Here is a 27,850-nt window from a genome sequence, read left to right on the forward strand (position 1 = left end):
GGAAAGGGAAGAACAGGAGGAAGAGATGGGGGAAAAGGAGGAGGAGACGAATTAGGAGGAGGAGGAGGAGTCTGTTTGTTGACATCGGACGAAAACGAAAATCAGATGAGTGAAGACCGATGATAATAACTCAATTTCTTGCCGTCATCAAGACATATAGCCTTGGCGAAAGCTAAGGTAAAGCACTGCCTGATGAGCCATGCACTTAAACACCGCTGATCACTGTTTGTAGCCCGCATTCTACACAGAGCTCTTAGCTAGCGCTAGCCCCACTGGCTATGTTAGCTAACATCATAGTAGGGAAAGTCATCGTTAGCCCCAAGCTAATTTAGACGCTGAAATACACTGGCACCGTTTCGGCAAGTTGAGGCTTAACTTAGAATAACAAGCGTTGGTCTTTGGTGTGTTGGGTTGTTGTAAGTGAGTAGGCTTATAGTTGTCTGTTTGCCAGTAGCGATCTAGCGTTAGTGTTGTTAAAGTAAGCTAGGAAGCTAGCTAACTTAGTAACAGTCTGCTGTATCTCACAGGAGTCATTGCTATTTGTGGTTAACTAAGGTTAACAATCTAGTAGCACCATTATCAACCGGAGTCATTCAGCTTAATATAGATAAGATAGGATAATTTTGTTAGTAATGGTGAAACAAGTTGCCATAGATATATATAACGTTACGAGTTGTTGCAAGGTAGCAAACATTAGTTGCTAACAGTATCAGCCATTGTCATGACAGCTTACTTTGCTAAGCATGGAAAGGTCTGCAATACCCATAAGAGGTAACGTTAGTCTAAAAATGTAGATATGAGCTCAGGGTATTATGACAGTAAGGCGTTTTGACCGTAATAACTCGGCTAGCTAGTTAATGTAGCTAGTATACACCGTAAATGCAGTAAGAGTGTGTAGAACATAAGTCACCTGTAATGTCTTTCCAGGTCTTTGATGTTTCGTCGTTATTTTGGATTGAATGTCATTACTTTAATTACTAAGTATGTTACTCAGTGTATAACCCTCTGTTTGTCACATGGTTTCGGGCAAAAGTGCATCACATAATACATTTTACATGACAAACATATATATGAACCTATGTGAGTGAAATAATGCATCTGATATTAGCTTATTGTGGAAATTATAATTGCAGTGACTTTACACATGCACTGTTTTAATTCACAGTTGCTTCAAACCTCACATTGGAGTGAAAATGTCAACAGATATTTTTTTTTGCTGTTTCCTGCCAGAAGCCTTCTGTGAAAAGAAATGTATCCTAACCCTTTACTTTGTTCAATAAACACATCCTAATGTCCCTGCACTGCCCTGTCTTTGATCTAAGGCAGAGAACAAGAGGCTAACATGGCAGCCAAAGCAGGAGACAACCCTGACAGCCTCATGACTCTGGCAACAGTCTTCTGTCTGAGGAACCTTAGAAAAACCATGTGCTACCAGGAATTCAGGAACAAACTCTGTCTGCGCTCAGACATCTTCCTTCCCAGCGAAATCTGCGACAAGCTGGTCAACACGTACGTAGTAGGATACATCAATTGATGTTTAACCCAATTTCTTAATTTTTATTCTGTCAAATGCCCTATGTTTGTCACAATATTACAGATTCCATGTTTTTTTTATTGTTTTAATCAGATACATGGAGTTGGTCCACACAGACAGTAACTTTGAACCAGAGGAGAGCTTCTTCCAATTATTCTCAGACCCTCGAAGCACCAGACTGACCAGGGTACAGCTGAGAGAAGACTTTGTGCGTGACAGAGATCTGGAGGCCATTAAAAAACAGGTGGGATGTTGGAAGTTAGTCAGAGATTAGTTTTTCAGAATTAGCTGATTACATCTTTCATTTTCCAGTTCACCTCTGTGGAACATTTCAACTAGAAAACTTAAGACAATCAATCAATCACTCAATCAGTCAATCAATCAATCAATTTAGTTTCATGAAATCGCATAAATAAAATTTCAGTGAAATGTAATCCTGTCAGTTCCTAGAATGCATGCATTAAACAGTATTATTACATGGCATGGCTGAATATGATGGCTGAATACGATGGCATACGATGCTAATTCTTTATAACAGACCGTTGCTAAGTATAACAGACTGTTGCCATGCATAGCAGAGCATTGCCATGGACGCAGTTCTGATCACTCTGGAGGACATCCATCAATCTGCTGAAAGAAGTCCGGCTAATTCATCAGCTGTGGCAAAAATTGGGGAAAACTGGAGCAAGGTCCTGTCCACCAATCCAGGCAATGGCAGCATATCTGGTGGGCATTTATCGCTACATCTTTGAACAGTCTGTGATCGCTACGCAGTAACTTCAGCCGTAGGGACAACAGTTACATTGTAACATTGTGTTTCCAGGTTTGTCAACTGCAATGCTTGTGCAAGAAGGAAATGAGATGAATGAGGGCAAAAAACGACAACATAAATATTCCCAAAGAAGTCCCATTTACCATGTCTTACTTCACCATCAACGGAAATGTTCAGTTTAATGTGAATCATAACGGCCACGAGAGCAGCCTTGATAGCTCGCTAGCTCACTTGACAAAGTCTCAGCTAACGTTGTGTCAACCCGCAGTGATTGAAACAGCAGGCTGGTTGAAGGAATTTGTCCGCCTAGCTAGCGATAGCAGGGCAGCAACCCATCACATCCCGACTCATTTTGCCGGTAAATATACGGCTACTACCACAGCCCGTAAGAAGGGATAAAATGCGTGCAGGACCAGTGGCTTTTGCCAGGAATGTATTCGCTGCAAACAGCTGGCTTTCGTGTAGCTCATCGCTGGAACAAGGTCAGAACACACACCAGTCTGATGCCAAGCAAGGAGGAGGTGATACTGTGGTGTTGAGTGACAGATGGAGGGTTGCATGAAACAGCTACAGAGTTTACATTGCCATGGACGCAGTGTTCCAACAGCAGAGAGACGGTTCGGACTATCTTTTCTTTTGCGGATGCAATACAATTGTTTTTAAATCTATATTTTATGTTAAATTATTAAACGATTTGGTAAGTAGCTGTGTAATAATTGGGAAAATGTAGAGCAAAGCGGTCATTAGGGTTAGTCTCGCTTGCCAGACCTTCTTCCACAGCGCTGCAGGGGAGGGTCTGGCTAGTCCACACAGCATTCCGGGATGGGAGAAAGACGTGCTACGTATTTGTTTCACAGAACATAAAAACAAATGACATTAAAGGAATACAAAAATACATGTGAGGGTGTGGTAGAAATTTGTAACGGCTTACTGTATATAAAAACCACAACCAAAGGACATACACTAATGTAGACGTACAAAATCATTTTTAAAGGAAAATGTATGTAACTTTTTTACAACCTCAGTGTTTTGTAGTTTTTATTACCATCAGGTCACAACATTCTATTTACCAACTTAATTATAGAAACATAGACACAATAACACCAGTAGACAGTGGGTGTGGGTCTGCCAAAGGTCTAATCCCAGACTGCCCCAACTCCCCCCCCAGAAAGTTGCTGTCGTTACATAGATTTTTTAAGTTACAATCTGTTTGCCCATTGTGCAATAAAAATGATTAAGACATGTAAAAAGTTATACATGGAACATTGAAATGAGTGTCCATGTTCACAAAACAGTACTGTTTGGACAAATGCTGATGAAGTGTTGGTGGGATACACAAAACCTAAATTCCATAGTAATGTAGGATTCTTTTGCAATGGTACTGTCAAGACCTTAGAATTCAGAAGGGTGGCTGTTTAATTTTCTGTTACCAGTAATTACCACTTAAAGAAAATGTGTTAAATGTGTTTTTTTTTTTCAAACTTTAGCTAATGGTACCCTCCTCCAATCTCCACTGTCTCACTACAAAACCTGAAATATTTGTTTATTTTTAGGGTGTTTAACATACCAATGTATGGTTACTGAAGAATGTTTATAATTTGACACACCTTCTTCCTTAGATATAAATGTCATGGTAGTATTTTTTGCTGAAAGACATTCTTATGTAATGCGGCACTTGAGTGTATCCAATTTCTAGGGAGCACAGATAGAGTCCGTTACTGTTTTCACGTACTCGTACTCATAAAACTACTCCGACACCGCGCACGATACCACTTCATTCATCACTGCTTGTGAGGCTAGTTAGTCTAACACTACTCTTGGCAGCAGGTAATAATAACCTACCGTTAGCTTGCTTGAACATGGTTACAAATTGTAATAATAATAATAATAATAATAATAATAATAATAATAATAATAATAATAATTAGAATTCATTACATTTATATAGCGCTTTTTTAGCATAGATACTCAAAGCTACTCTCTACCACCACCAATGGGTAGCATCCACCTGGGTGATGCACGGCAGCCTTACGACGCCAGACGCTCACCACACATCATCTTACAGCTGAAAGGTCTTAAGCGTGACTGTATTTTACTTGAAAGGGTTCACTGGGAGTCCCAGTACGGGACGTGCAACAGTCTGTAACTAAAGACACAGTGTAGCTTATCGGTAGCCTGCAGATTCACTTTTCCAGACACCATGACCACAATCAGAGATGATGGAGAAACTACAGAACTGTTAAATCCTCATGCTTCCCTGAAGTCACCTGTGTGGCAACATTTTGTTATCCCTGTGAGTCATGTAAACAAACCAGGAATGGTAAAGCGTGTGGGCACCGATAGGACTTCATTGTGCATTCAGGTACACCTCATAAAGTCATGATGCATTCAGGTGATGCATTCAGGTGCAAATAATGCATGTTTTCAAAATAATTTTTAGAACTGTAATGGTATTATTAAGTACTCATGTTGGTACTCAGTATCAGCAAGTACCCAAAAGTACTTACTTGTACTTGGTCTGAAAAAAGTGGTATCGCTGCATCCCTACCAATTACAGTATGAATGCTTTTGAGTTAGGGCTGTGCAATTAATCAAATTTTAATCGTGATTTTGATTTTGGCTTCTAACGATCACAATTAAAATGTAATCGATAAAAACGATTATTTTGCAAGTAAACTCTTCGTTTAAACTCTTTGTATACTGAATGAAAAGAAAAAAAAGTTCAACGGGAAAAGCATTAAGGGTAGTTTCACAGTTCACGGTGTTTTCACTGTTGATTTGTTTAAGTGTTTTAAAATAACAAAAAAATGCAACATCTCCAAAAGTCAATGAGTAATCGTGTTAAATAATTGTGATTTAAGCAAGACTGGAACCTGTAGAGGGGAAAATAAGCCATTTCAAATTTGTGAGAAAAAAAAAAAAAAAAATACTAAAGAAGATTGTAATGGGAAGTATGCATACAGTATTTTTTCAATATTTACATCCACGAAGGAGGTTATGTTTTCGGTTTGGGTGGTCCGTTTGTTCGTTATTTTGTTTGTATTTCAGCATGAGTATGGAACATTTTCTTACCCGATTTTCATTAAACTTGGTGGAAGGGTTTCGTATTATCCAAGGAAGAACCCATTACATTTTGGAGCAGATCCGAATCATGGGGCGGATAGACATTTTTTCACTTTCGGAAACGTTGCGAGGGCATTTGTGCTGCTTGTCATGTAGTGATGGAAAAATGTATTCCCAACTGGGAAAATTCACATTGCATTAACATTGTGTGGTAGGGCATGCCTTGGCAGAGGTCTGCACCCTTCAAGTGCTCTTCTGGTTACTAATGTGGCATGTATTGTTCAAAGGTATGCGTTGGTTACTTGGGGTATGTATTTAAACAATTAGAACAAGGGTGACATGGGCTTGTAAAAAAGGGTACACTGATGTACTTTCGTAAGGGACTTCTCCAGTGCCCTATACAAGCTACTTCTTCTGCAAGTGTGGGGATGGAACAAATAATTGACATAGTATTATATTGCAGTATAGTCTCCTATATAACAAGACACTGTGCCAGGCAAATATCCATTTACTCTAAACATTTCAAATTCTGGAATTGTTCTGCTTTCTACCAGTTCAGACTTTTGCCAGTTCAGACCTTTGGCTGTTTGACACCTGAGTGATGGAATACATGTACATGTGTGTTGGTATGTGTTTGCTATTGGTCTATGCAGTTTGGTACCCATCTTAGTTCTCTATGAAATCATGCAAAACAAACGTGTAGTTTGAAACTAAATTTTCCCATTTAAATGGTATGTTTACTTTAGTTCCACAGATATTGTAATAAAGGGTAGATGGTTTTCTGGCAATATATTGCATATTGCAGAATTGCCTGTATTGTCATGGTTAATAGTTATGATGGCAAATGTCATGATAGCCTTTTGTTGTAAGTTACCTGTGGCTCCCATCCCTATAGTTGATTTGGTACAGCAGTTTGTAATAACCTTTACAACTGGATTAACCTATCCAGTCCTTAATGATTGCAAGACGATCAAATTTTCAAAAATGATTCACTAATTCATCAGTTATTTACTTTGTGTTGTCTGCCAGGACCTGATTGAGCTCCACCTCACCTACTGCAACAGTCTGTCATCCCGCAGCTTGAAAACACTGACCTGCTTCCGTGAGACCTTGGTGTCTCTTTGTCTTTTCGGCTGCAGCCACATCTTCTACAAGAAAGGCGGAGCCCCACTGGCCTGCAACGAAGACACCGAGGACGAGGAGGAGGAGAGCCCTGCTTCTAGGCAAGCGTTAGAGACGGACTTTAACTTCCAGGGGTTCAACCGCCTCAGGTTGCTCAACTTAGGTGGACTGCCTGACGAGGTGGATGTGGAGACCCTGCTCAAACCCCTAAAGTCACTCACCTCACTAGATCTGTCGAATGTACAATTGCTGGGAACAGCTTTTCTCACCCAGTGGAAAGACAGACTAGCGTCACTGGTTCTCTACAATGTGGATCTGACGGAGGAGTTGGTCAATACAGTGGTGGAGATTGTTAATCTAAGGTAAGATGGGGGGCCTTTTATGTACAAGTTTTCATTATGCTCTTAACACTCCCTGGTATTGCAGTCCTTTTATATATTGCCAATTGATCGTGCCTGCTTCATATATATATATATATATAGGTGATGAAACACAACACCCATTTTACTGACGTGCTGGTGGCGGTAGAAAACTGCATTTGAACTTAAGTTCTGTGTAGCTTTATCTTATTCATCCAAGTTGAAATTGAATTATTCGCTAGACTGAAGTTGTAGAGTTGAACACGTTTATGGACTCATAAAATAGTGAATGAAATTACAATTTCACAATGTGGAAGGTGTCTCTGGTAGTGATAAACTTACAGAGAATTATCAACTAAATCTGTAGCTTCTGTCTGCATTTTAGTGCTTTATAGAGAGTTTCAGCTCATTGTTCAGCTGTTCTGGTTCACTCTCACTGTTCTCATAGTGTTGTTTTTGGCTGCAGCAGGCAGCTGTTTTCATGATTGGAATTGAGCCATCGTTAAGGTTATCAATTTCAGCTGTGCTTTTCCTACTATGACAAGTCAAAATTTCTGCTGTGAAAAAGGTCTATAGGTGCTCAATTCCTTTTTTAAGGTATCAACTGAAATAACCCCAGTACCAAGTGGTATCGAAACTTCTCCAGTCAAACGTTGCCTGCATTCATTCCTTTTTGTGCCCAAATGTAGAAAATAATGACAATTTGTATGGTTTTGCTCGCTGCCAATCACCCTAATTCTTCTTCGATTTAATGCAATGTATGATTGCTGTGGTCCATTACCACAGCAGCTACAAGCCATACAGTCTGTGGTGTGGTGAGGTTGAGCGCGGTGTATTAAGCGGAGTTGGCAAGATGCTTCCATTCACGTGATGGGTATCAAATGAAGTAGGAAATAAAAAAGGTACCAAATTAAGGGTATTGGTACCGGTATCGTAATTCTTTAAACAATATCTAGCCCTAACTACCTGCTCAGGACCAAATAGCAGACAGACACAGTTAGAGACTAGCTGGCGAACATAGTGGAGCAACTTTGTCAGTTTTATTAATAAAACTATAAGTTGTTTGCTTGAGAAAAAATAGAATGTCCAGATGTGATTCAAAAATAAAGTTTATTTGTTTATTCGCTTAATGGTTGCATAAATAAAATCTGAACTAAATAGTTACTGCTACAAAACTAGAATAGTAAACAAAGATGCAAAATAAACAAGCAAGCAAGATGACATGTCATGCGAGCAGCGCAAGGTCTAAAGAATGTATGCTCTCTCAGTCAGCCACACTGCTAGGCCGCAGCACCTCTACTTTAGTGGGCATTCACACAGCCTGCGTCGGCCGTCAGACGGTGTGGCAAAAACGCAGGTCTTTCCATTCCATTGGTGGGTTAAAGAACACAACAGGACACACAAGTGGCCGTTTCACTGACACGCCCCCTGCCTGATCGCTGTTTCCCTGTCTGAACGCAGCCTTATGCACAACCTGAGCTGCAGGGGTTACACATACACTCAAAAGCCATTAATACACACACACACACACACACACTGATACAAAATGTTGTTAATCTTAATACAAATTATGAAATAGGAATAAATAAAAAACAAGAAATTTTCTCCAAGGGGAATCCAGATGAACGTGTATCCATGTCATGCAATATCTAATGTAATCTATTTACATCATCTTTTAATGATTGACTAATGGAGATATTTTGCAGCCATAGGGTGATTTTATCAGAACGTCTCACCTTACCATTTTTTCATTTTAATTGATATACAACTTTGAATCATAGTGGATTATAGGATATTTGCTCCCATCGCATAGACAATATGAGTATTTATTACATTTGTAATCGCAATGTCCCAATACACATGTTCCCTTTACATTGCCACAGATCATTTGAACAGAATGTGTCACTGTCGTTGAATAAACTCTGCATTCTTCAGGCATCTTGACATCTCGCGGGAGAGCAGGCGGACCGCTAAGTTTAAGATGACCAGGAAAATCCTGACGGCCATCGTACAGCGTCTGGTCAACCTGGTGTCACTAGACATTTCAGGTCACATTATGCTAGACAACGGCACCGTTCCACACTTTGAAGAAGCTATGGGTCGGCCAAGGTGGGTAACCAAGTCTAGATCTAGTCTAAATGTATATAAAAAAAAAAAAGATTGAAAGTTTTTTTTGTCATTTACTTTCAGATGAACAATGAACTTCTGAACAAGCCAAGGTTTTTCTCTCTTTCAGCATTGAGCCGTGCAAGAGCAGCATCTTTCCTTTCCAGGAGCTGAAGAGGCCCCTGCAGTTTCTGGGCTTGTATGACACCACCCTCTGTAATGTGACACACATCCCTGCTTATAAGGTACTGGTTATCTATTATTGTTGTTGTTGTTGTTATTATTTATTAATAGTTATTTATTGTTTGTTTATCTGTGTCTTCTACTTTTCCTCCTATCCCTTGCTGCTGCAACAGTGTGAATTTCCCCATTGTGGGATTAATAAAGGATTTTGAATCTTGAAAAATCTAAAGGGCCAGCTACACGTTACAGTTCATGGCTGATAATAATTATTTTGGGCATCACAACTAAAGCGATAGACCATTCTGACAAACTACAGGGTTTCTGTGGGGTCTTAAAAAGTCTAATGGCGTTTTTCCATTACACGGTACCTGCTCGACTCGCCTCGACTCTACTTGCCTTTTTTGGTTTTCCATTATGAAAAACAAAGTCCCTGGTACCTGCTAACAGGTACTTTTTTTTAGTACCACCTCCGTCGAGGTTCCAAGCGAGCTGAGGCGATACCAAAAGGTGACGTGAAAACCTGCAGACTACTGATTGGTCGGAGAGAATCGTCACTAATCACTGCGTCATCATTGCTAGCGACAGACTATGGGGAAGTGCAAGTTTAGCGATACTTGGCTTGAAAAAACGTTTCAGAGGATGTTTCAGGACTCTGACATCTGATGTTTTTAATGTTCGTTTGATGTCGTGATATAGGTCTTAAATTTCATTCATAATGGTCTTAAAAAGTCCTAAATTTGACTTGGTAAAACCTGCAGAAACCCTAAACTATTGGAAAAATGAATTCTTTCGAACGGATCATGTGCGTATAGTTTTTTTCCCCTTGGAAATGTGTCTGAAAAAGTGGGGTTGTCTTATATTTGGGGTCTAGACTTTTTTTTATGTTAACACACCCACAACAACAGATGTCACCAACAACACAAAGCGAGTAAAACGCGTGTTGCCCTCCTAACTGAAGAGAGTCACCGTCCCTCACAGCTAACCTGTGCCATGGCCTGAAACATGGAGAGACACAGCCATCGACTCAAGCCAGCTGATGGTCGCGCTGTGACTCAGCTGTTCAAGTCGCAGAGGCTGATTTTAGAACTTAAGGGACGTCACCTGTTCGGTTTCAACAGCAAAAAAGAAGAGAAGTCAGCTGGTAAAGTCAGCTATAAGCTATAGACATGAAATGCATCCATAATCCATTTTATTTTAATGTTACAAACAGCTGGTCGAAATGGCGTTATATGGTGGTGAGAGATAGAGAGAGACTGAAGAGAGAGAGATCGCCCAGCGGCGTTAGAACAAAGCCGTGACTCAGAGAAATAAAATGTGTTTTTGCCGATTCATCACTAGAAGTATAACTGTACCAAGCATCTCACTATCACTAATGTTATCCACATTCATATTTAGACGCAACAAATGATATATCCAGCTACAAAAAAGCCTAAAAGTCTGAAGTTAGAACAGAAGTACAACGAGGCGTTGTCATGGAGATGTTACACCGTCTAAACATGCAAACAGCCAGAGAAAATCTTACCGTGGTCCTCAAAGCGGCCAGGAGAGTGTGACAGAAAAACGTAATGATGGGATGCCCATTACCAGAGCAGTCATACAGCTGAAGGCCTTGGAAATATTTACCATTCATTTAAATGGGACACTTTCATCTAAAAAGATATTGAAAATATTATTTTATTTAAAAGATGTTAAAAATAACAGCCTACCTTGTTTTATTCAATATGTTTTTAATTTCAATTATTTTCAAATAAAATAATTTTCTTTATAAAAACAAGATACGGTCTTCAAAGTATTTTTCCAAAAATTAGCCTGGGGGGGTGGGGGGGGTGGGATGGTCGTCTTATATTCGGACCAATACGGTAATAATGCTTATTAACAGGTTTTGTTGGTGGGTTACATTGCTTTTCCAGGTGACAGGATCAAAGAACGAAGACCAGGTCCTGAATGCCATTGAGGCTTACACAGAGTTTCGCCCTGAGCTGGCCCACCGAGCCATCAATCAGCTGTTTGACATCGCCAGGATTCAACACTGCAGTCAACTGCTCCGAGCTTTGCAAGTACGATACGTTTGAGTTGGGTCGCTTTTTAAAGAAGGTGACACCAGTGACTTCCAATGAAATCTTTGTGCCGTGATTATGACTGTGCCACTCCCTCATACCTCCCCTTTTAAACTTTCTGTCCTTTCAGCTTGTCATAGCAGCATTGAAGTGCCATAAATATGATAAGAGCATCCAGGTCACAGGCAGCGCCGCTCTGTTCTACTTGACCAACACAGAGTACCGCAGTGACCAGAGTGTGCGGTTGCGCAGAGAGGTCATTCAAGTGGTACTAAATGGAATGGAGCAGTACCAGGAGGTCACCGTAAGTCTACTCGGTCAATTTAAAGAGCTCATATTATGCTTTTTGGCTTTTTCCCTTTCCTTTATTGTGTTATATATCTTTTTTGTGCACGTTATAGGTTTACAAAGTGAAAAATCCCAAAGGCACTTACCATCTCCAACAGAAAACACTGTTCACAAACTGCTCCAAACAGCTCTATTGTAGTCCAGCCTTTACTTCCGTGACGAACGTGCGTCACCTTGTAACACATGTTATAATGCTCGCCTAGCTACTAGCGTGGCACGCCCTCATGCGCATGTGCGACTCCCAACAAAGATGGAACAGAAGTGCGATGTCTCACTCTGTAGCTAAAACAAGAGAGCTCAACACACAGGGTGAAAAGAGGAGCTGCAGCAATGTGCAGTACAACAACAATATGGTGTTTTTTGAAAATTAAACCATGAAAACCTATTCTGATATAACCTCTAAATACAATTATGAACCTGAAAATGAGCATAATATGAGCACTTTACTACACTGTACTCATGCAGTTGTCCGACAGTAGAAACAGAACAGTGCGTCTGTGTCAACACCTATACTGTGTGATTGGCTATACTGAAACTAAATAAATGATCCGAAAAGTGCAAAGCTGACAGAGCACAGTTTAAACTTGACACAAGCCATGTCAGAATGGTCTATATCCATTTATCACCCTTCTAAACAATGGCACTCATGTCAACCTATATTAATAAAGATCAATACAATGTCTATAAAAAGTAAGACTTGAAAGTTAATGTTCTCTGACAGTCCCCATGCATATTACCAAAGCTTTTGGTATTAAACCTAAGCCCTTTTTTGGTCGAACATGAGTATTGAAAACCATCATACTCATATTTGTACTCATTTTAACTTCATCTTTCATGAGACAGGTTCTTATTTAGATAACTATTTTAACAAAATGTATTTTATGAAGGGAGAATTTATGTATGGCTGCTAGTGTTTACACAGCCTTTAACATTTTAAGAAGTCCGAATAATTATTTTTGTAAAGGGATAATTCGCCACCTTTTAATGTGGATGGCCAATCAGTACTGATGGTACACTGAGTACATTAATGAAATAAATTCCTCAGTGCGTGCTATACTGACTGAGAAAGCGGGTTCTCCTGCTCGCAGAGCCGTGACAGCCGTGCCTACATGTACCAGGATGCATTGCGTGCAAGCGACCAGTTCACCAAGCTCCGGCTCCACGCGCTGTTTTTCCCACAGCTCTCTCTTATTTAGAGGCAGACCATTACATTTGCAAAATGCAATCACAAAAACCCCCTTAATCGCCCTGCGGGTCTTAGTTATCTTTTCCAGTTCATCTCTGGGATCCTAAAGGTCTCCAGCACACCTTTGTCCAAGTGAGGAGTAAAACTTTCATGCAGTGCTGCACACACAAGCTGTCATGGCGCTGTCGTCGGCAACAGCACTAAGCAAAAACTGCCCTTGCTGACTTTCTTTGAAGCAGAATGGTTGAGTTTCTGGAAGGCAATTTGGGCAAAGGCATTAACAGTCGGTGTTTGCTCTCGGCAGCTCAGGTTCTGAAGGCTTCCTGCCGCCGGCCATATCCTCCCCTCTGCAGCCTCCCTCGGTCTCTTTTTGGCTGAATACGGCTGAATATCTGAGTCAGCTAAAACACTGTCCATTACATCTTCTGCACTCATATTTCCGGTGTTGGAAACGTAGCTAGTTTGTGGTGCAGTGACTTCACTGGGGAAGCAGAGCAGATTTTACAGCTGCGGCCAGCTGAGCCCCAGAGACACAGAAAACATTAGAAAGAATTGCAAGCTTTTTCACACCATATACCTAACCCAGATAGATACAGATAAGGTTGAAAACCACTGAATTTTCCCTTAAAGGGAACCTATTGTGCTTTTCCGTATTTTCTGTCATATCTATAATGTTACAATGTCGGATTTTCGTGTTAAACGTGGCCAAAGCTTCAAATAATGAGCTAAATGTGAGCAAAAACCTCAGATTTCCCAGTGTTCTGAACGCTCTGCTTTCAACGTTTCTTTCTACTCTCGGCTCCGTGTCACGTAACTCGGAGCTGGGTTGCTATGATTGGTCATCTGCTCCAGGCAGGCTACTGAAGTGTTTTTTTTTATTTATTTTTTAGGCTAACGTTACTGCAGTGTTTATTGCCACATATACTGTAGCTACATGCTTACGCCAGAGAAGCTGTAATCTTGGCTACCAATGTGGTTAATTTCTCCCCAATTTCGGGTCACATTACTTAGTATTTGGTTTAGAAGCCTATCTGCGATTTTTAGAAAGTGCTGCTATATTCTATTGCTGTCCACTGCGAACTATAGTAATGTTAGCTGACTGCTAACGGCAGGGAAACCTGCAATCTTGGCTGCCAATGTCGTTCAATTTTCCCCGATTTCGGGTCACATTACTGCTGAAAGGACAGACTGGGCTCCTTCGGGAGGGGGGCTTAAAGAGACAGGCGCTCCAACAGAGCGTCTCAGACAGAGGGTGAATAAAGTGGTTATTTTAACATTAAAGCATGTAAACATGTTTTAATAGAAACACAAAATGAACCTGAAAATGCTAAATAATAGGTCCCCTTTAAGTAAAAAAGTGATTTGTAGAAAAACCTGAAAAGAGTACAATGATGGTATTGTATCTGCTCTGCAAGTGTCTGGACGGGCAAAGCTGACACAATAGGAATAATTATGCTGTCAATTGTTTTGTGTTTTATGTATAGAAAATTGATTGATTGAAAGCTCTTAATTACATCCACAGTAATTAAATGTTGTTCAACAAAACAAAATCTCCACAGGGTAAATATGAGAAAAAGTGTAAAAAGGTATAGTTCTTAAAAACAAAAACAAGGAAAAATGTATTTTATGCTTGATGAATTAAGTTTTCACTATGTGTGGCTTAATTAAAGCTATCATAAGATCAATCAGATCAAGGTTTTTAGACCTATATGATCACCATATTGTTGCTCTTCAGACTTCCGAAACCTTCCTGTGTCTCCCTCTGTGTCCCCATCCCTGCCCCACACCAGGTCCAGAGGAACTGCTGCTTGACTCTGTGTAACTTCAGTATTCCAGAGGAGCTGGAGTTCCAGTACAGTCGAGTAAACCAGCTGCTGCTGAAAATCCTGGAGCCAGCTAGGCAGGATGAGTCCATCCAGAGAATTGCTGTGCACCTGTGCAATGCTTTGGTCTGTCAGGTGGACAACCATCACAAGGAAGCTGTGGGAAAGATGGGATTTGTCAAGGTAACATTAAGATGAGCTTTACTCTTATACTTTTCCCATATTCCTGACAGGTGTCCATAAAAAAAAATGGATAACTGTTGGATTACAACAGTTATGAAACACAATTTCTCTTTCCTCTATTGTGGTGAAAGCCATCCAAACTATTTAGGAGCAGTGAGCAGCCACAGTAAAATAATTGTAAATCATTTTCACTGTCTTAGGGACATTTTAAGAGGACAAAGGCAAGCTTCCTTAACATTTCAAAGGGTTCACTGTAGTGGTTCCGTGGGATGTATGTGTGCTTGGCGCAGAGGAATCAAAAAGCACAAAAAAGATTCACAATATTCTATCAAAAATGTTCTTCCTGGCTCTGCTTTTGCAGCCATTTAATGCAACAATCTTGCAATCCACTGTGTTGGTTAGTCAAAATCTGTGCAACCACACATAATACTATCTAGGATTGCACTAATTTACTGTTCACTTCACAATCATCGGAATAGAGGAGACCATTAATGCTAATGTTGTAACTTTCCAGAGTTGTACAGTCCTTTCTCAAACATAAACTTATATGTCTGTTACTTCAAATTGGACTTATTGTATTTTATCTTTTGTCCTCTAATTAACAAAAGATCAAAACAACCACATACATACATAGGGTTGGGTACTGAGACCCGGTGCTAATACAGCACCGGTGCCTTAATGACCTGTATCTACCTGACCAAATAGCAATACCGATTTCGGTGCCTCATTTGGGTGCCACTTAAAGGAGCACGCCGACTTATTGGGACTTTAGCTTATTCACCCTAAACCCCAGAGTTAGACAAGTCCATTTACATGTTGTGATTTGTATAGTCACAGGGTGTACAAAGATACAAGTTAGAAGATGGCTGTGTCTCATGTTACGTAGTTTTTTTGTACACCCTGTGACTATACAAAACACAACATGTAAATAGGAACATGTTGGCGTTATTTTGTCACTTATTGGGAGCAGTAGGATTACTGGAACCATTCACCTGCATGTACTGTGCTGGCCTGATACCGCTGGAGCCGTCAGACAGCCTTACAGCACGCACGGAGATGAGAAGGGTATGTATCGACTTGTCTAACTCTGGGGGTTACGGTGAATAAGCTAAATTCCCAATAAGTCGGCGTGTTCCTTTAAATGCCTGCACTGCCCTCCGATGCTCCGAAACGGACAGTACAGGCAACAGAAGCATCGCTGCATGTGACACTAGTTAACATGACACTAGGCAGCAGGTAACGTTAGCCTACTAGTAGCTGGATTAAACACAGTTGAAATGCTGACAGCTTAACGGTGTGAAGTGTGACTGTATTTCACTGTAGAGGTTTCCAACACCGGGACGTAACAGTCTGCAGCTGTTGCTGTCGGAAAAACAACACAAGACGGTGTGTTTACATGAAACTCCCCTCGCCAGCCTCATGGTGCATTCAAAGCCGTTCTTAAAGGTGCTCCAAGCGATGTTGGGTGACGTAACTTGTTGACGTTCAAAGTATTGTCAAACAAAACTGAGACTAGCTCGCCCCTCCCTCTTCCTCATCCCGTCCACGACCGCGTTTTTTTTACAGTGTGTTCAGGGGACAAGCAGCTAGCGGATAGTGAGGAGATATTTGCTGTATGTGACAAAAAATGTTGTAGCCTAAAAAACGCGTGACATCGCTTAGAGCATCTTTAAATTTCACCGACTGTTGTTTTGTGCTCCTTTTTTTAGATATATATATATATTAGGGCTGTCAAAAAATAATTGAGTAATTAATCTGAGAAAAAATAACGCGTTAAAAAAAACGCAGATTAATCCATTCCATATTGACCTTTGACCCGGAGCCATTCTAGCCACCATGCAACTGTAAAATGAAGGAGGGAGATGATAATGCGCTGCCTGGATCATTAATTGGAACATTTACTTGTACAAATCTTCTTCCTGAATAGGGTTGAGTACCGAAATCCGGTGCTAATACGGCACAAGTGCCTTAACGACCTGTACCATATTCTTTTCCAGCTCTCAGCGAAGGCGGTCGCTTTTTTTCTCCCTCTCCCTCCCAGGCCTACCCTGCTTGCTATCTTGTCTTGTGTTGTCTGTTAACTTTTTAGAGACTCTCCCTGCAAGGCTCTACAAATACCTAAAAATCATGGAATTGATTAACTGGTCTCTCAACGCAATTGACACTGTATTCTCGAGGAGGAGCACTGGTTCGGGTGAGCCAGCATGTCCTGACGGGACGTTTGCTGCGGGGTATACGATGGACGGCTGGGAGAAATGGCGTGCCGTGTGTCTCTCTGCTCTTTCCGTGGAGGACGTTGAGGATATCTACCTATTTGCCAAGGCCGTTTCTTGGAACAAACAGTCACCCTGTTGGGGCTCTGCAAGCGAGACTCTCTTGGTTCCTCCCCCGTCTTCCCCACTGCCTGCTGATTGTCGTATCGGTTCTGGACTGTTCAAGGGTGTCACCACGGCAACGTGCTGTGTTATCGCTATAACATTCTGCGGACTGGGACACTAGTGGGACTGCCGGGCTGTGCGTTTCTCAGCAGGCCAAACTCCCCCAACCTACCCCCTCCCCAGTCCCACGCCTTCGCCGCTAAATGTGCAACTGTACATTTATGTTATGTTATGTTATGTTCAGCAGTGCAAATGTACTGTTTGTGTGCTATGTGCTGAGGTGTTTTTTCCTGTTCCCACACTGTTCTTATCTTTATGAGGATAGTCTGAGAGTTGCTTTTTTTTCCCTCTCCTCTCCTTCATGTCATGCTGTATCTGTCCCTGCTATGTTATGTTATGTATGTGATTATTATTATTATTCTGTCAACTAATAAGCAAAATACCAGTGCAACAGTGCAAATATACTGTTTGCGTGCTTTAAATGTGCTCCTGCGAGAGTTGTGTTGAATGTTTTTGGATGTAAAGCGCTTTGAGCTGCACTTTGTGTATGAAAGGCGCTATACAAATAAAGCTATGTATGTATCTACAGGACCGAATAGCAACGTGGATTTCGGCGCCTCATTTCGGTGCCACTGATATGTCTGTGCTTCTCTCGGATTCTCTCAAAACGGACCTTACAGGCAACAGAAACATCGCTGCACGTGACGCTAGTTAACACTATACTCAACAGCAGCTAATGTTAGCCTACCGCTAGCTAGTTAACACTATACTCAACAGCAGCTAACGTTAGCCTACCTTTAGCTAGTAGCTGGATTAAACACGGTTACAATGCTGACAGCTAACGCTAAACAGTGTAAAGTGTGACTGTATTTCACTGTAGAGGATTCCAACACCGGGACGTTAACAGTCTGCAGCTGCAGTTGTCAGAAAAACACAGACGGTGCGTTCAATGAAACTGGTAACCTACAGCCTCGTGGTGCATTCACAGTTATTGTTAAATGCCCTTTTCCCATCTGGTGGTTGTTTTTGTCATTCAACAGATTATTGTTATAGTTATTACATTATTATTAAATCATTTAATTTTGACCATATGTCCTTAGCAATAAACAAGCTGTTCTTTAATGTCGCTGACTGTTGTTTAGTACCCTTCTTTATTTTTCTTTTTTTTTTTAACTTTCTTAAAAAGTATCGGTTAAGGCACCAGGCAAAAACCAACACAGCCCATTGTGTTGTGTTGCCAAAGTGCTACTGTTGGTGTGTAATCACTCTGACAGCTGTCAACTGATTATGGTTAATGTTTTTTTTTTTTTTTACTGTCATTCCTCCTTCACAGACAATGCTGAATTTAATTCAGAAGAAGCTACAGGACAGAATGGTGAGTCTCAGTTTTACACCTCCTGGATCTTTTGACCTTAAAAATTGTATTGCGTTATAAACACAAACCTGACTCAATAGACTATTAACCAATAACCATGCCTGCATCACATAGGTTTGCCTAACTGTTACAATCAAATGGAAGGGATTCTTGCTATAAATGTTGTGTGTTTGTTTCCCTCTCAGTGTGACCAGGTGATGGAGTTTTCCTGGAGCGCTCTGTGGAACATCACTGATGAGACGCCCGACAACTGTCAGATGTTCCTCAACTGTCGGGGCATGAGTCTCTTTCTGGATTGTCTACAAGTGAGTCCACACTCACCCACGCGGCACTTCTTGTGTCTTTTCCAAAACCATATTTTTTCTATATATTCTAGTGTGTACCTGATGAAATATCATGTTTTTGGACTATAACGGCAGTAGTCTCCAGATATTTCCACTGTGCTGTGATAACATACCGCTTCTCTCGTTGTATGATCTTACTTCAGGAGTTTCCAGACAAGCAGGAGCTTCACCGCAACATGTTGGGCCTTTTGGGAAATGTTGCTGAGGTCAAAGCACTGAGGCCACAGCTGCTCACCCCACAGTTCATCACTGTATTTAGGTAAGAAAACTGTTAAAACCAGTGAAGAGGAGAATAAGTCTTGAATGATTCTGGTCAACCTTTCCACTCTACCTGTCATTAATAAAACAGTAACGGCCAAATAGAAGCGCACTCGTCAAAAAAGTCTGAAATACAAGTGCTGTTTGACACACAGCTCATGTATGATCATTTCATAAACGTTCAGCTTTTAATTTAATTATTGACAAACTATGTGCCTGTGTCATGACTCCAACACTACACTGGGAGACAGATTAAAGTAGGCAGTGAGGCAGCGCAGATGACTGTCAAACATTTATCTGTGTAAAGTGTGCTGATGAATCACCACTAACTCAACAGTGTGTTTGCCTTTAGTATAACATACAGGCACTGCTCAAACAAATGAAAGCTAAGGCCAAATATTGTAAAAGAAATATACTGTTTTACTGCCTGCAGACCTAAATGAACACACCTAGAAGAAACTACAGTGCATATCAGACTACTGATGGCTATACATTCTTGGTTTAAAACAAAAGTCTCCCAGTAAAGATTACAAACCAAAGGACACATACTGTTACATACTGTACCACAGCAATGTTTCCATGACACTGGGCTGAGCAGTTCACAGGCTTCCAAACACAGGTTGCACACAGAACAAGACGCATGACAATTCACCTTTGTCATATCTTTGGAGCGCCAACACAGCCACACCACAGCCTTTACCCACACACATAAAAACGCCTTACTGAACTGAATGAACCACAGAGAGAAGATACAGATAAACTGAAAAAATACTTTTTGAACAACACAACGAAATATAGCATTTGTAGTTAAAATAAAAAAAAATAAAAAAGGGTTATTAGGGCGCCTGAGTAGCTCAGTTGGTAGAGTGCATGATGCTATTTAGAGGTTAAATCCGACACGTGGCAATTTCCTGCATGTCTTCCTCCTCTCTCTCCCCTTTCATATCTATGCAGTTCTAGTGATTAAAGGCGGAAATACCCGAAAAATAATATTTAAAAAAAGGTTATTATTTCATGCAGACCTCTCATCAGATATTTGATGTTTTCATCTGTCAACCCTTCACTGTTTGATGCTTTCACAGTAACCTGCTTGACAGTAAGGCAGATGGGATCGAGGTGTCGTACAATGCATGTGGCGTGCTTTCCCACATCATGTTTGATGGGCCGGAGGTTTGGTCAATGGAAGTGCCGCTAAGAGACACAGTGATGGACAAGATGTGGAATGCCATCCAGAGTTGGGACGTCAGCTCACGCCGCAACATCAACTACAGGTGATTATCTGTTTAATTTTTCCTTAGTAATGCCATCGCCAAAAGGTGCTTTAGTTTATGATTTCTTCTCCTCTTTGACTGGCAGTAGTCATCCTCTGTCAAAATGGTCACTGCAGACCTAATGGTCTGCAAAGCACAGTGTATGGACCAGAGGATCTCTGGATCCATTTGTAGCTGTAACACAACTAGCCACAACTTCAGCCTGCCAAAAGTAAGGTCTATGAAAGTTGCGCGTAAGTGTAACTCAACATTTTGTGTGTTCCGGCATCAAGTCACCTCGCGAGATTTCAGAACGAGACTTCACCACCTTTCCATAATGTTGTCAGAGAGCTATAATAACAGTCTGAGCCTGTCAGTGGCAAAAACAGCACTTTTAGTGGATGTACATTGTTAAAACTACTTATAAACTGGCTACTGAAGAACTGGCCCGTTGTAGGGTGTCTGGTAAGAACTTGAACCAGAGATGTCTGACTTTGAGATCCAGGATTCGAACATGAAGGTTAGAGGTCGACCGATACCGATAGCTAGGTTGGGCCGTATTTGCCGATAACCGATTAATCGACCGATAATATTTATAACTTATACAGTTGACAAAATACATACATTGTTTCAAAAAAAGTCCAGACGCTTTTGCCAATAATCAAAATAATAATAATGTCATATTTATTGATATTACACCCACAGCAATGCTACACAAGCATGTGTGTTGTCTAAAACAGTTTTCCTACATATTTGGAGTCATCCAGTGCAAAAATAAACATAATGAGCATTATAATTCATATAAAGGACAAACTATTTACATTTCTTCAAAAAAGGCCCAAATGCATGCCAAATCTCAAAACAGTGACACCATTCTTCTCTGTAGAACGGTTTAGAACGGTAACAGACGATCTCTGACCTGGAGGGATGAGGGATCTATCTTTCCCACTATACTCTTTGTTCTCGCTTGGATGCCCATATAAGGCGTAATGTGTGACGGACCTGCCTTCCCATTGGTTGAAAACATAAACAAAGGCATCATGGGAGATTCCCTTGTCGGTAGCACCTACTGTCTATGGGTAGCACGGAGTTAGCGGCAGAAATGACCGAAAACGTGATGAATTATGGACATCAAGTGGATAAATCTTGGATGTAACAGTTTGGATTTAATGCTCAACAACCCCGAAAAAAGGCACAAGTTCCAGGCTGGATAGAACATCACTTGTAAAGGCTAGAAAGACACCAAAGACACCCCCGTGACGGCTAACTTGTTAGCTTTTAGCTGCAGCAATCAGTAAGTCTCTACGTTTAACTGTTATTAAATGATCTAAATATGAATCAGAGGTGCCGTTTGGGATCGTGGACGAGCCTTTAGGGTTCTGATTCTGACATTTGGGTCGGACTTTTTAGCGTTTATTATTGTCAGTGTTTTAACCGCTTGAGGTAAGTTAGCCTACTACTAATGTTTAGCGTCATCTCAGCCTCGAAAGCAAACAAACATACTGTTGTGCTGTTCTTTCTCTACTAATGCAGCATCTATTCAACAAATTAATAACTTTATAATGATATGACAAAATGTACTGTATACATACCTTTTTGCTGTCGATGCTTTAAACACGCATCTGATGTCAGCCTTCTCCGCACAGCATGTGCTCTCCGTGCAGCGCGCAGTAACACGTGTCGAAAATAAACAACATGAGGCATCAGTGATAGTTTTTATTTCGCCTCTAGAGGCCGCTATTGTAATGCATGATGCCAGCAGACCCTTCTCAGCTCTCGCGTACTGTGTAATGAATGACAGCGTGCGCTTCTCAGCCGATCCAGCAACGGACGCAACCAGGAAAAACTATCGGTATGGATTTTTGCCGATAACGATAGTTCCACCAATCAACTATCGGTGCCGATTAATCGGCAAAACCGATGAATCGGTCGACCTCTAATGAAGGTGACTATGAAGTTGTATGTGAAGTTACATGCAAAGTTGGGCGTGGTTCTGAAATACAGGCAAATAATAATACTGCACATCAATAAGCAAAAGAATGATAGAGAAAAAGTCTGTTAACAGCTGCTGCGGTCTGTCCCTTCTCCTGTCTGAGCACGGGTGATTGACAGGAGATCAAAGCGCTGACTCTCGTCACTGATTGGTCAATTAATCTCAGGAGAGAGAGCGAATGTTATGGCCTTTTCTACATACATGACGGTGCGTAACTTCCCCATAGGGTTACACTGCAGCTTGTTTCCTGGTTCCAAGCTGCAGCGCTCTCTTTCAATACTGGACCGATTTCAAAAGTTAGTTGTTCCCATTAGTCACTTAGACAACATAAAACATGGGAAAATAGGGTTCAGGTTGAAAAATACAGAAATTCCCCTTTAAAGCTGTTGTGTCATGACAACACATCTGTATATTGATCAGTAATTATAACCTCTTTTTAACTGAACTGGGGCTACTGTTGACAATGCATCATGTGATGTTATAAAGCAGTTATTGCTTCATCAGCTGTTTATTGTTAGTTTTTTTTTATTTTATTAGGATCCCCATTAGCTGATGCAGAACATCCACTACTCTTCCTGGGGTCCACACAAAACATTACAACAGATAAGACATTTTCAGACAAAACAGCCACATGATATAAAAATAAGAGCAGTATAACTAGCATTATTCTTTCTTGCAAATATAACTCTACATATTCCTCTTCATATACTCTTATACATATTACACTAAATATTGTGCGCTTTAGCAATCTCAGCCAGAAGTGAGTTCCACGCAACCATACCGCGATACAATGCTGTACGTTGCATTGATTGTGTTCGGGATCTAGGAACGTTGAAAAGACCTCTGGTGGCATGTCTGGTGGGGTATTTATGTGTGTTAGAGCTAAATGTAAGTTGACTATACAAACAATTAGGAATTTTCCATTCATTAATGTTTCTAACAAAAGCCAGGAGTGATGCTGATAGTCTCTCCTCAACTTTCAACCAGGAGAGATTGACATGTATGTTGTTTACATTAGACCTCAGTGGACATTGAAGGGCAAGACGAGCTGCTCTGTTCTGAGCCAGCTGCAGTTTTCCTAGATCCTTCTTTGCAGCACCTGACCATATCATTGGGCAATAGTCTAGATGTGATAAAACTAGAGTCTGCAGGACTTGTTTGGTCAAGTGTGGTGTTAAAAAAGCAGAGCATCTTTTTATAACATATATATTCCTCCCCATCTTTACAACAAGACAATCTATATGCCTTGTCCACAACAGTTTACAATCTAAAATAACGCCAAGAAGCATTGTTTCCTCTACTTGCTCAACAGCTACATTATTCAGCATCAAATTCAGTTAGGTCTAGAGCTCAAGGAATGACTTGTACCAAATACAATGCTTTCAGTCTTTGACATGTTTCAGAATAATTTATTGCTAGTAACCCATTCTAGTGCTATCTGCAACTCTTTGTTGAGGGCTGAAGTTATTTCATTAATTGTAGGTGCATACATGTAAAGATGGTCCGATACCATTTTTTTCTTCCCAATACCGATTCCGATACCTGAACTTGTGTATCGGCCGATACCGAGTACTGATCCGATACCAGTGTGTCATATATTTTATTAGGTTTTAACAACTGTATACTACTATCCCTGTATGGATGTGATATGATTTCTATCTTTGTTGTACGGTCTGGCTCAGGTTAAACTCTTTGTAAAACACAAAACAAACACAAACAATGAATGCCACAGAACTTTCTTTTATTATCTAGTTTGACAGTCAGTTATAACGGAAAAAGAACATAAATAAACTACTTTAACGTAGATTTTCTTTAGGGCTTTATTACGTGGTATCGGATCGGTGCATTAACTCCAGTACTTCCCGATACCGATACCAGCATTTTAGGCAGTATCGGAGGCAATACCGATACTGGTATCGGTATCGGAACATCTCTACATACATGTATATTGTTGTATCATCTGCATACATGGACACATGGACTTTTTTAAAAGCAAGTGGAAGATCATTAATAAAAACAGAAATAGTATGAATACTGTGGGACCTCTGAAAATAAAGTGCAGATCATTGTTGGTCAGTGATGTGAAACGGAGTAACAACATGTCTGTATATACTGAGTTGAAGTGGTGGCCTAGCTGTACAGTACGGCTGTCCGTGGTTTTCTCTCCTTTTTGAAATTTTTTTTAATTAACTTTGGTCTCTCAGGTCATTCGAGCCCATCCTGCGACTGCTCCCCCAGAGCATCTCCCCTGTCAGTCAGCACTGGGCCACATGGGCTCTCTACAACCTGGTGTCAGTTTACCGTGAGTATCTGCTGCTCTGGAGGGTTTCAAACCAGACTCAACAGTTAGTGTTTACATCGTCAGGTGTTCTGAACAATCAGCACCAGCCTTGGCACTGGTAACGTGTGTTAATCTCATATAATACACAAGTTCTAGCTAATAGATAAATATAATTTGTAATATTTAAATTATGACTTATTTTTCTACGGTGTTCTGACATTAACATTTCTCTTCACTTTTCACCAGGCTGCTTGTTTTTATTCATGTGCACAGCCTGCCTTTCCTCACTGCTGACATGCCTAAATTGTGCTGTATACAGTAATGCACAGTAATAATTCTCGTTCTGTCTCTTTACATTCATTTTCGTCCTACAGCAAGCAAGTATTGTCCCCTGCTGATAAAGGAAGGAGGAGTAAGTCTTCTAGAGAAAGTTTTGGAACTGGAAAGCTCACAGCCAGAAACCAAGGACATGGCCAGGTAAGACTTACAGCTCTGTGTATAAGCTGCGCTTGAAAGAATCCTTTTTAGCCTGATATTTATGTACTTGTTAGCACTCTGTAGCTTGTCGGAAGGTGCTATTTGCCAAGATAAATTCTACAGCTGATGACTCAGTCACAGGCTGAGAAGCAGCCAGAATAACAAGTTGTTCTGGTTTAAAGAGAATGAAAAGAATGACAAGTCTTTGGCTCAATAATTTTGTTGCCAACAGTCGTTAGTCATTTCCTGCAGCAATCTGGATATATATATATATATACATAAACATAAAGTCACTTCCACATCTGTGATTCAGTTCATTTAGTTCATGCTAAGGAAAAAGATACATTCTTGTCTTTTAGTTCTGGTGTAATCATGAAGTCACGTTTACTGACAGGGAACTCATAGGTTAAACTGTTTTGGTGATGTCCTCCTACATAACCATAGGAAATCATATTCTAGTGGCTAACAGTAAGTTATGCTGCACTTTACTGAACCTGATGTGTTTATTTATCTTCGCCGGTGTCACAAAGAACCCACCAGGAAATATCTGATTATGAGAATGAATAGTTGAAACTCCAAAAGGACCTCATCTTTCGCGCGGCGCAGCGCAAAGCCCGACGCAAGTGTCTTTGCTAGTTTAAGACCGACGCAGTTGTCAATTTCCCGACCAGCGCCCACGTCGTTTAAATAGCAAATACACCTGCGCCCATCTATGGTCTTACAGGGAGGTGTGTTCAGGTGAATTCTTGGCGTATTGCTATCTTGAGGCAGCGGGAAGTGATCGCGCCATTGACCAACAAAAACCTGGTCTAAAGTCAATAACGCAGCATTTCATTGTTGTTTTAACAATAATGCTGTCAGACACTTAGAATATTAATCTGAGCCTGTCAGTGGCAAAACAAGCACTTTTGTGAAGGTAAATACAAGCTGGACAATCACCCTATTAACTTAAGCGATCTTGCTTAATACTGGACCAATGTCAAAGATTGTTGTTCCCATCAGTCACTTAGACACACAAAACATAGGAAAATAGGGTTGAAAAAAAACGGTAATTAAACCTTTAATGCCATGTCTGAACAGGGCCTATGAAGCACTTGGACAGACCAAACCCTAGCTAACTTGTACAATATTTATATTTTTCAGCAAAGTAATGGAGCAGTGTGAAACCTTCAAAGAAGACCCCATGGAAACAAATCATGGACAGGAGGTTAACTACGGACAAAGAGGTTGACACCACAGGAGCCGTGGTTCCCAGCCAACATCAACCAAACCGACCTAAGGCCCCTCCTACTGTCATCACCACAAGGGTCAATTGTGTGCATTACTCTTATTCTTATCATTCTTATTATTTTGTAGAGCAGAAATGTGTCTCTGGCCCTTTTTCACGGCTATTTGGACAAAACCTTAATATATGACACATAGGACTTGATGATGTGGTGCATGGTGTTTTGTTGTGAGGGTGCTTTCCTTTAGTACACTTAAGCATCTCTTGTGTTAGGACGGTTTTGTGGGGGTGGGTGACTGTTATCTTTCTTTGTGTGTGTGTGTTTGTGTGTGTGCGTGTGCGTGTGTGTGTGTGTGCATCAAAGATTTAACGACAGAACAAAACCGTTAGAGTGATGCTTGGTTCTCAGTGGAAGGAAACAAATGCCCTCCCCCAGCTCACTACTATTAACTGTGTAACAACGAACAAAAGGCTCGAGGCTGTGTAGTGTCCTGCACTGCCATCAGAGGTCTCACACTCACTCATGCTTGTGGAGGCCACAGAGCTCTTGCCACAGTAAATATTAGCCATTACGTGTGTAAGCTGCGGAGAAGCATCACACCGATGTTGACGGGAGGCACAATAATTTCTTTGTTATATATGTAAATATTCTCTGTTTGTCTCATCCTTTCACTGCGTGTATGTTTTATAATATAACTGTAAACACTCATGACTTCACTCTATATTTAAATTTGTTTAGGTTTGACTGACATGTGGTTAGTGCTAAGAAACTATATACCGAATACCCAGTCGTTCAAATTTAGTCTGGCAATCCTGGATTCTCTAGATTATTATTATGTTATTTAGATTTAGTTGCTATTTGCTTTTGTTTTTAATTATCTGGCATTTTATCCTGATTCTGTTGATTCTTCTTATTGGAAGCAGCTATGAGGGAGGTCGATACACCCAAAGTAAATATGTTTTATAGGGCCAAAAGTATGTGAATACTACAGGCCCCTATGCACAAAACCAGGTTCATAAAGAAATGTTTTTTCCAGTTTGGTGTGGAAGAACTTGATTGGCCTGCAAAGAGCCCTGACCTCAACCCCATCCAATGGGATGAACTAGAACTCTGAATATGAGCCAGACCTTCTATCACCCAACATCAGTGCTGCTCCTCACTGATGCTCTAGTATCTGAATGGGATCAAATCCCTACAACCAGGTTCCAACACCTAGTGGTAAGCCTGAAACCACCAGAGTGGAGGCTATTATATAAGCAGTTTAGTGCCCATATAGTCTCGCATTGCCAGACCTATCGCCACAGCGCTGTGAAGTAAGCTCTGTCTCTACCACACACACATTCCAGGATAGGAGGGGGAAAAAAAGCCTCTGGGTTGTTTGATTTTTCTTTAAACCAATCACAATCAGTCTTGGGCGGCGCTAAGCTCCGAACACAGCAACGGTGCCTCTTCAAAATAGTCTCGGGAAGGAACTTGTTTCGATGGAACATTTGCACACAGCAAAAGAAAACCCCACATACCATATTAAATTA

General features: G+C 40.8%; 1 protein-coding gene across 1 annotated transcript; it reads left to right on the plus strand.

The window, feature by feature from the left end:
• On the plus strand, window positions 1-27,672 carry zer1 (zyg-11 related, cell cycle regulator). Its single transcript, XM_031287275.2, has 16 exons — window positions 1-177; window positions 1,293-1,509; window positions 1,628-1,778; window positions 6,399-6,853; window positions 8,786-8,959; window positions 9,087-9,201; window positions 11,050-11,196; window positions 11,327-11,500; window positions 14,521-14,736; window positions 18,448-18,489; window positions 18,675-18,794; window positions 18,977-19,092; window positions 20,174-20,362; window positions 24,539-24,636; window positions 24,990-25,092; window positions 26,236-27,672. The coding sequence occupies exons 2-16, from the start codon at window positions 1,343-1,345 to the stop codon at window positions 26,321-26,323; spliced, it is 2,355 nt and encodes a 784-aa protein (XP_031143135.1). The 5' UTR covers window positions 1-177; window positions 1,293-1,342; the 3' UTR covers window positions 26,324-27,672.
• The last annotated feature ends 178 nt before the right edge of the window (window positions 27,673-27,850 follow it).

Source organism: Sander lucioperca, chromosome 14, assembly GCF_008315115.2.
Source record: "Sander lucioperca isolate FBNREF2018 chromosome 14, SLUC_FBN_1.2, whole genome shotgun sequence".
Taxonomy (NCBI): Eukaryota; Metazoa; Chordata; class Actinopteri; order Perciformes; family Percidae; genus Sander; species Sander lucioperca.

Bases quoted from the DNA above. Each gene is read 5' to 3' on its own strand.
- zer1 (XM_031287275.2), top strand. From the start codon at position 1,343: ATGGCAGCCAAAGCAGGAGACAACCCTGACAGCCTCATGACTCTGGCA. The intron at 8,960-9,086 runs GTGGGTAACCAA...TCTCTCTTTCAG, and splicing joins GAAGCTATGGGTCGGCCAAG to CATTGAGCCGTGCAAGAGCA. The intron at 11,197-11,326 runs GTACGATACGTT...CTGTCCTTTCAG, and splicing joins AACTGCTCCGAGCTTTGCAA to CTTGTCATAGCAGCATTGAA.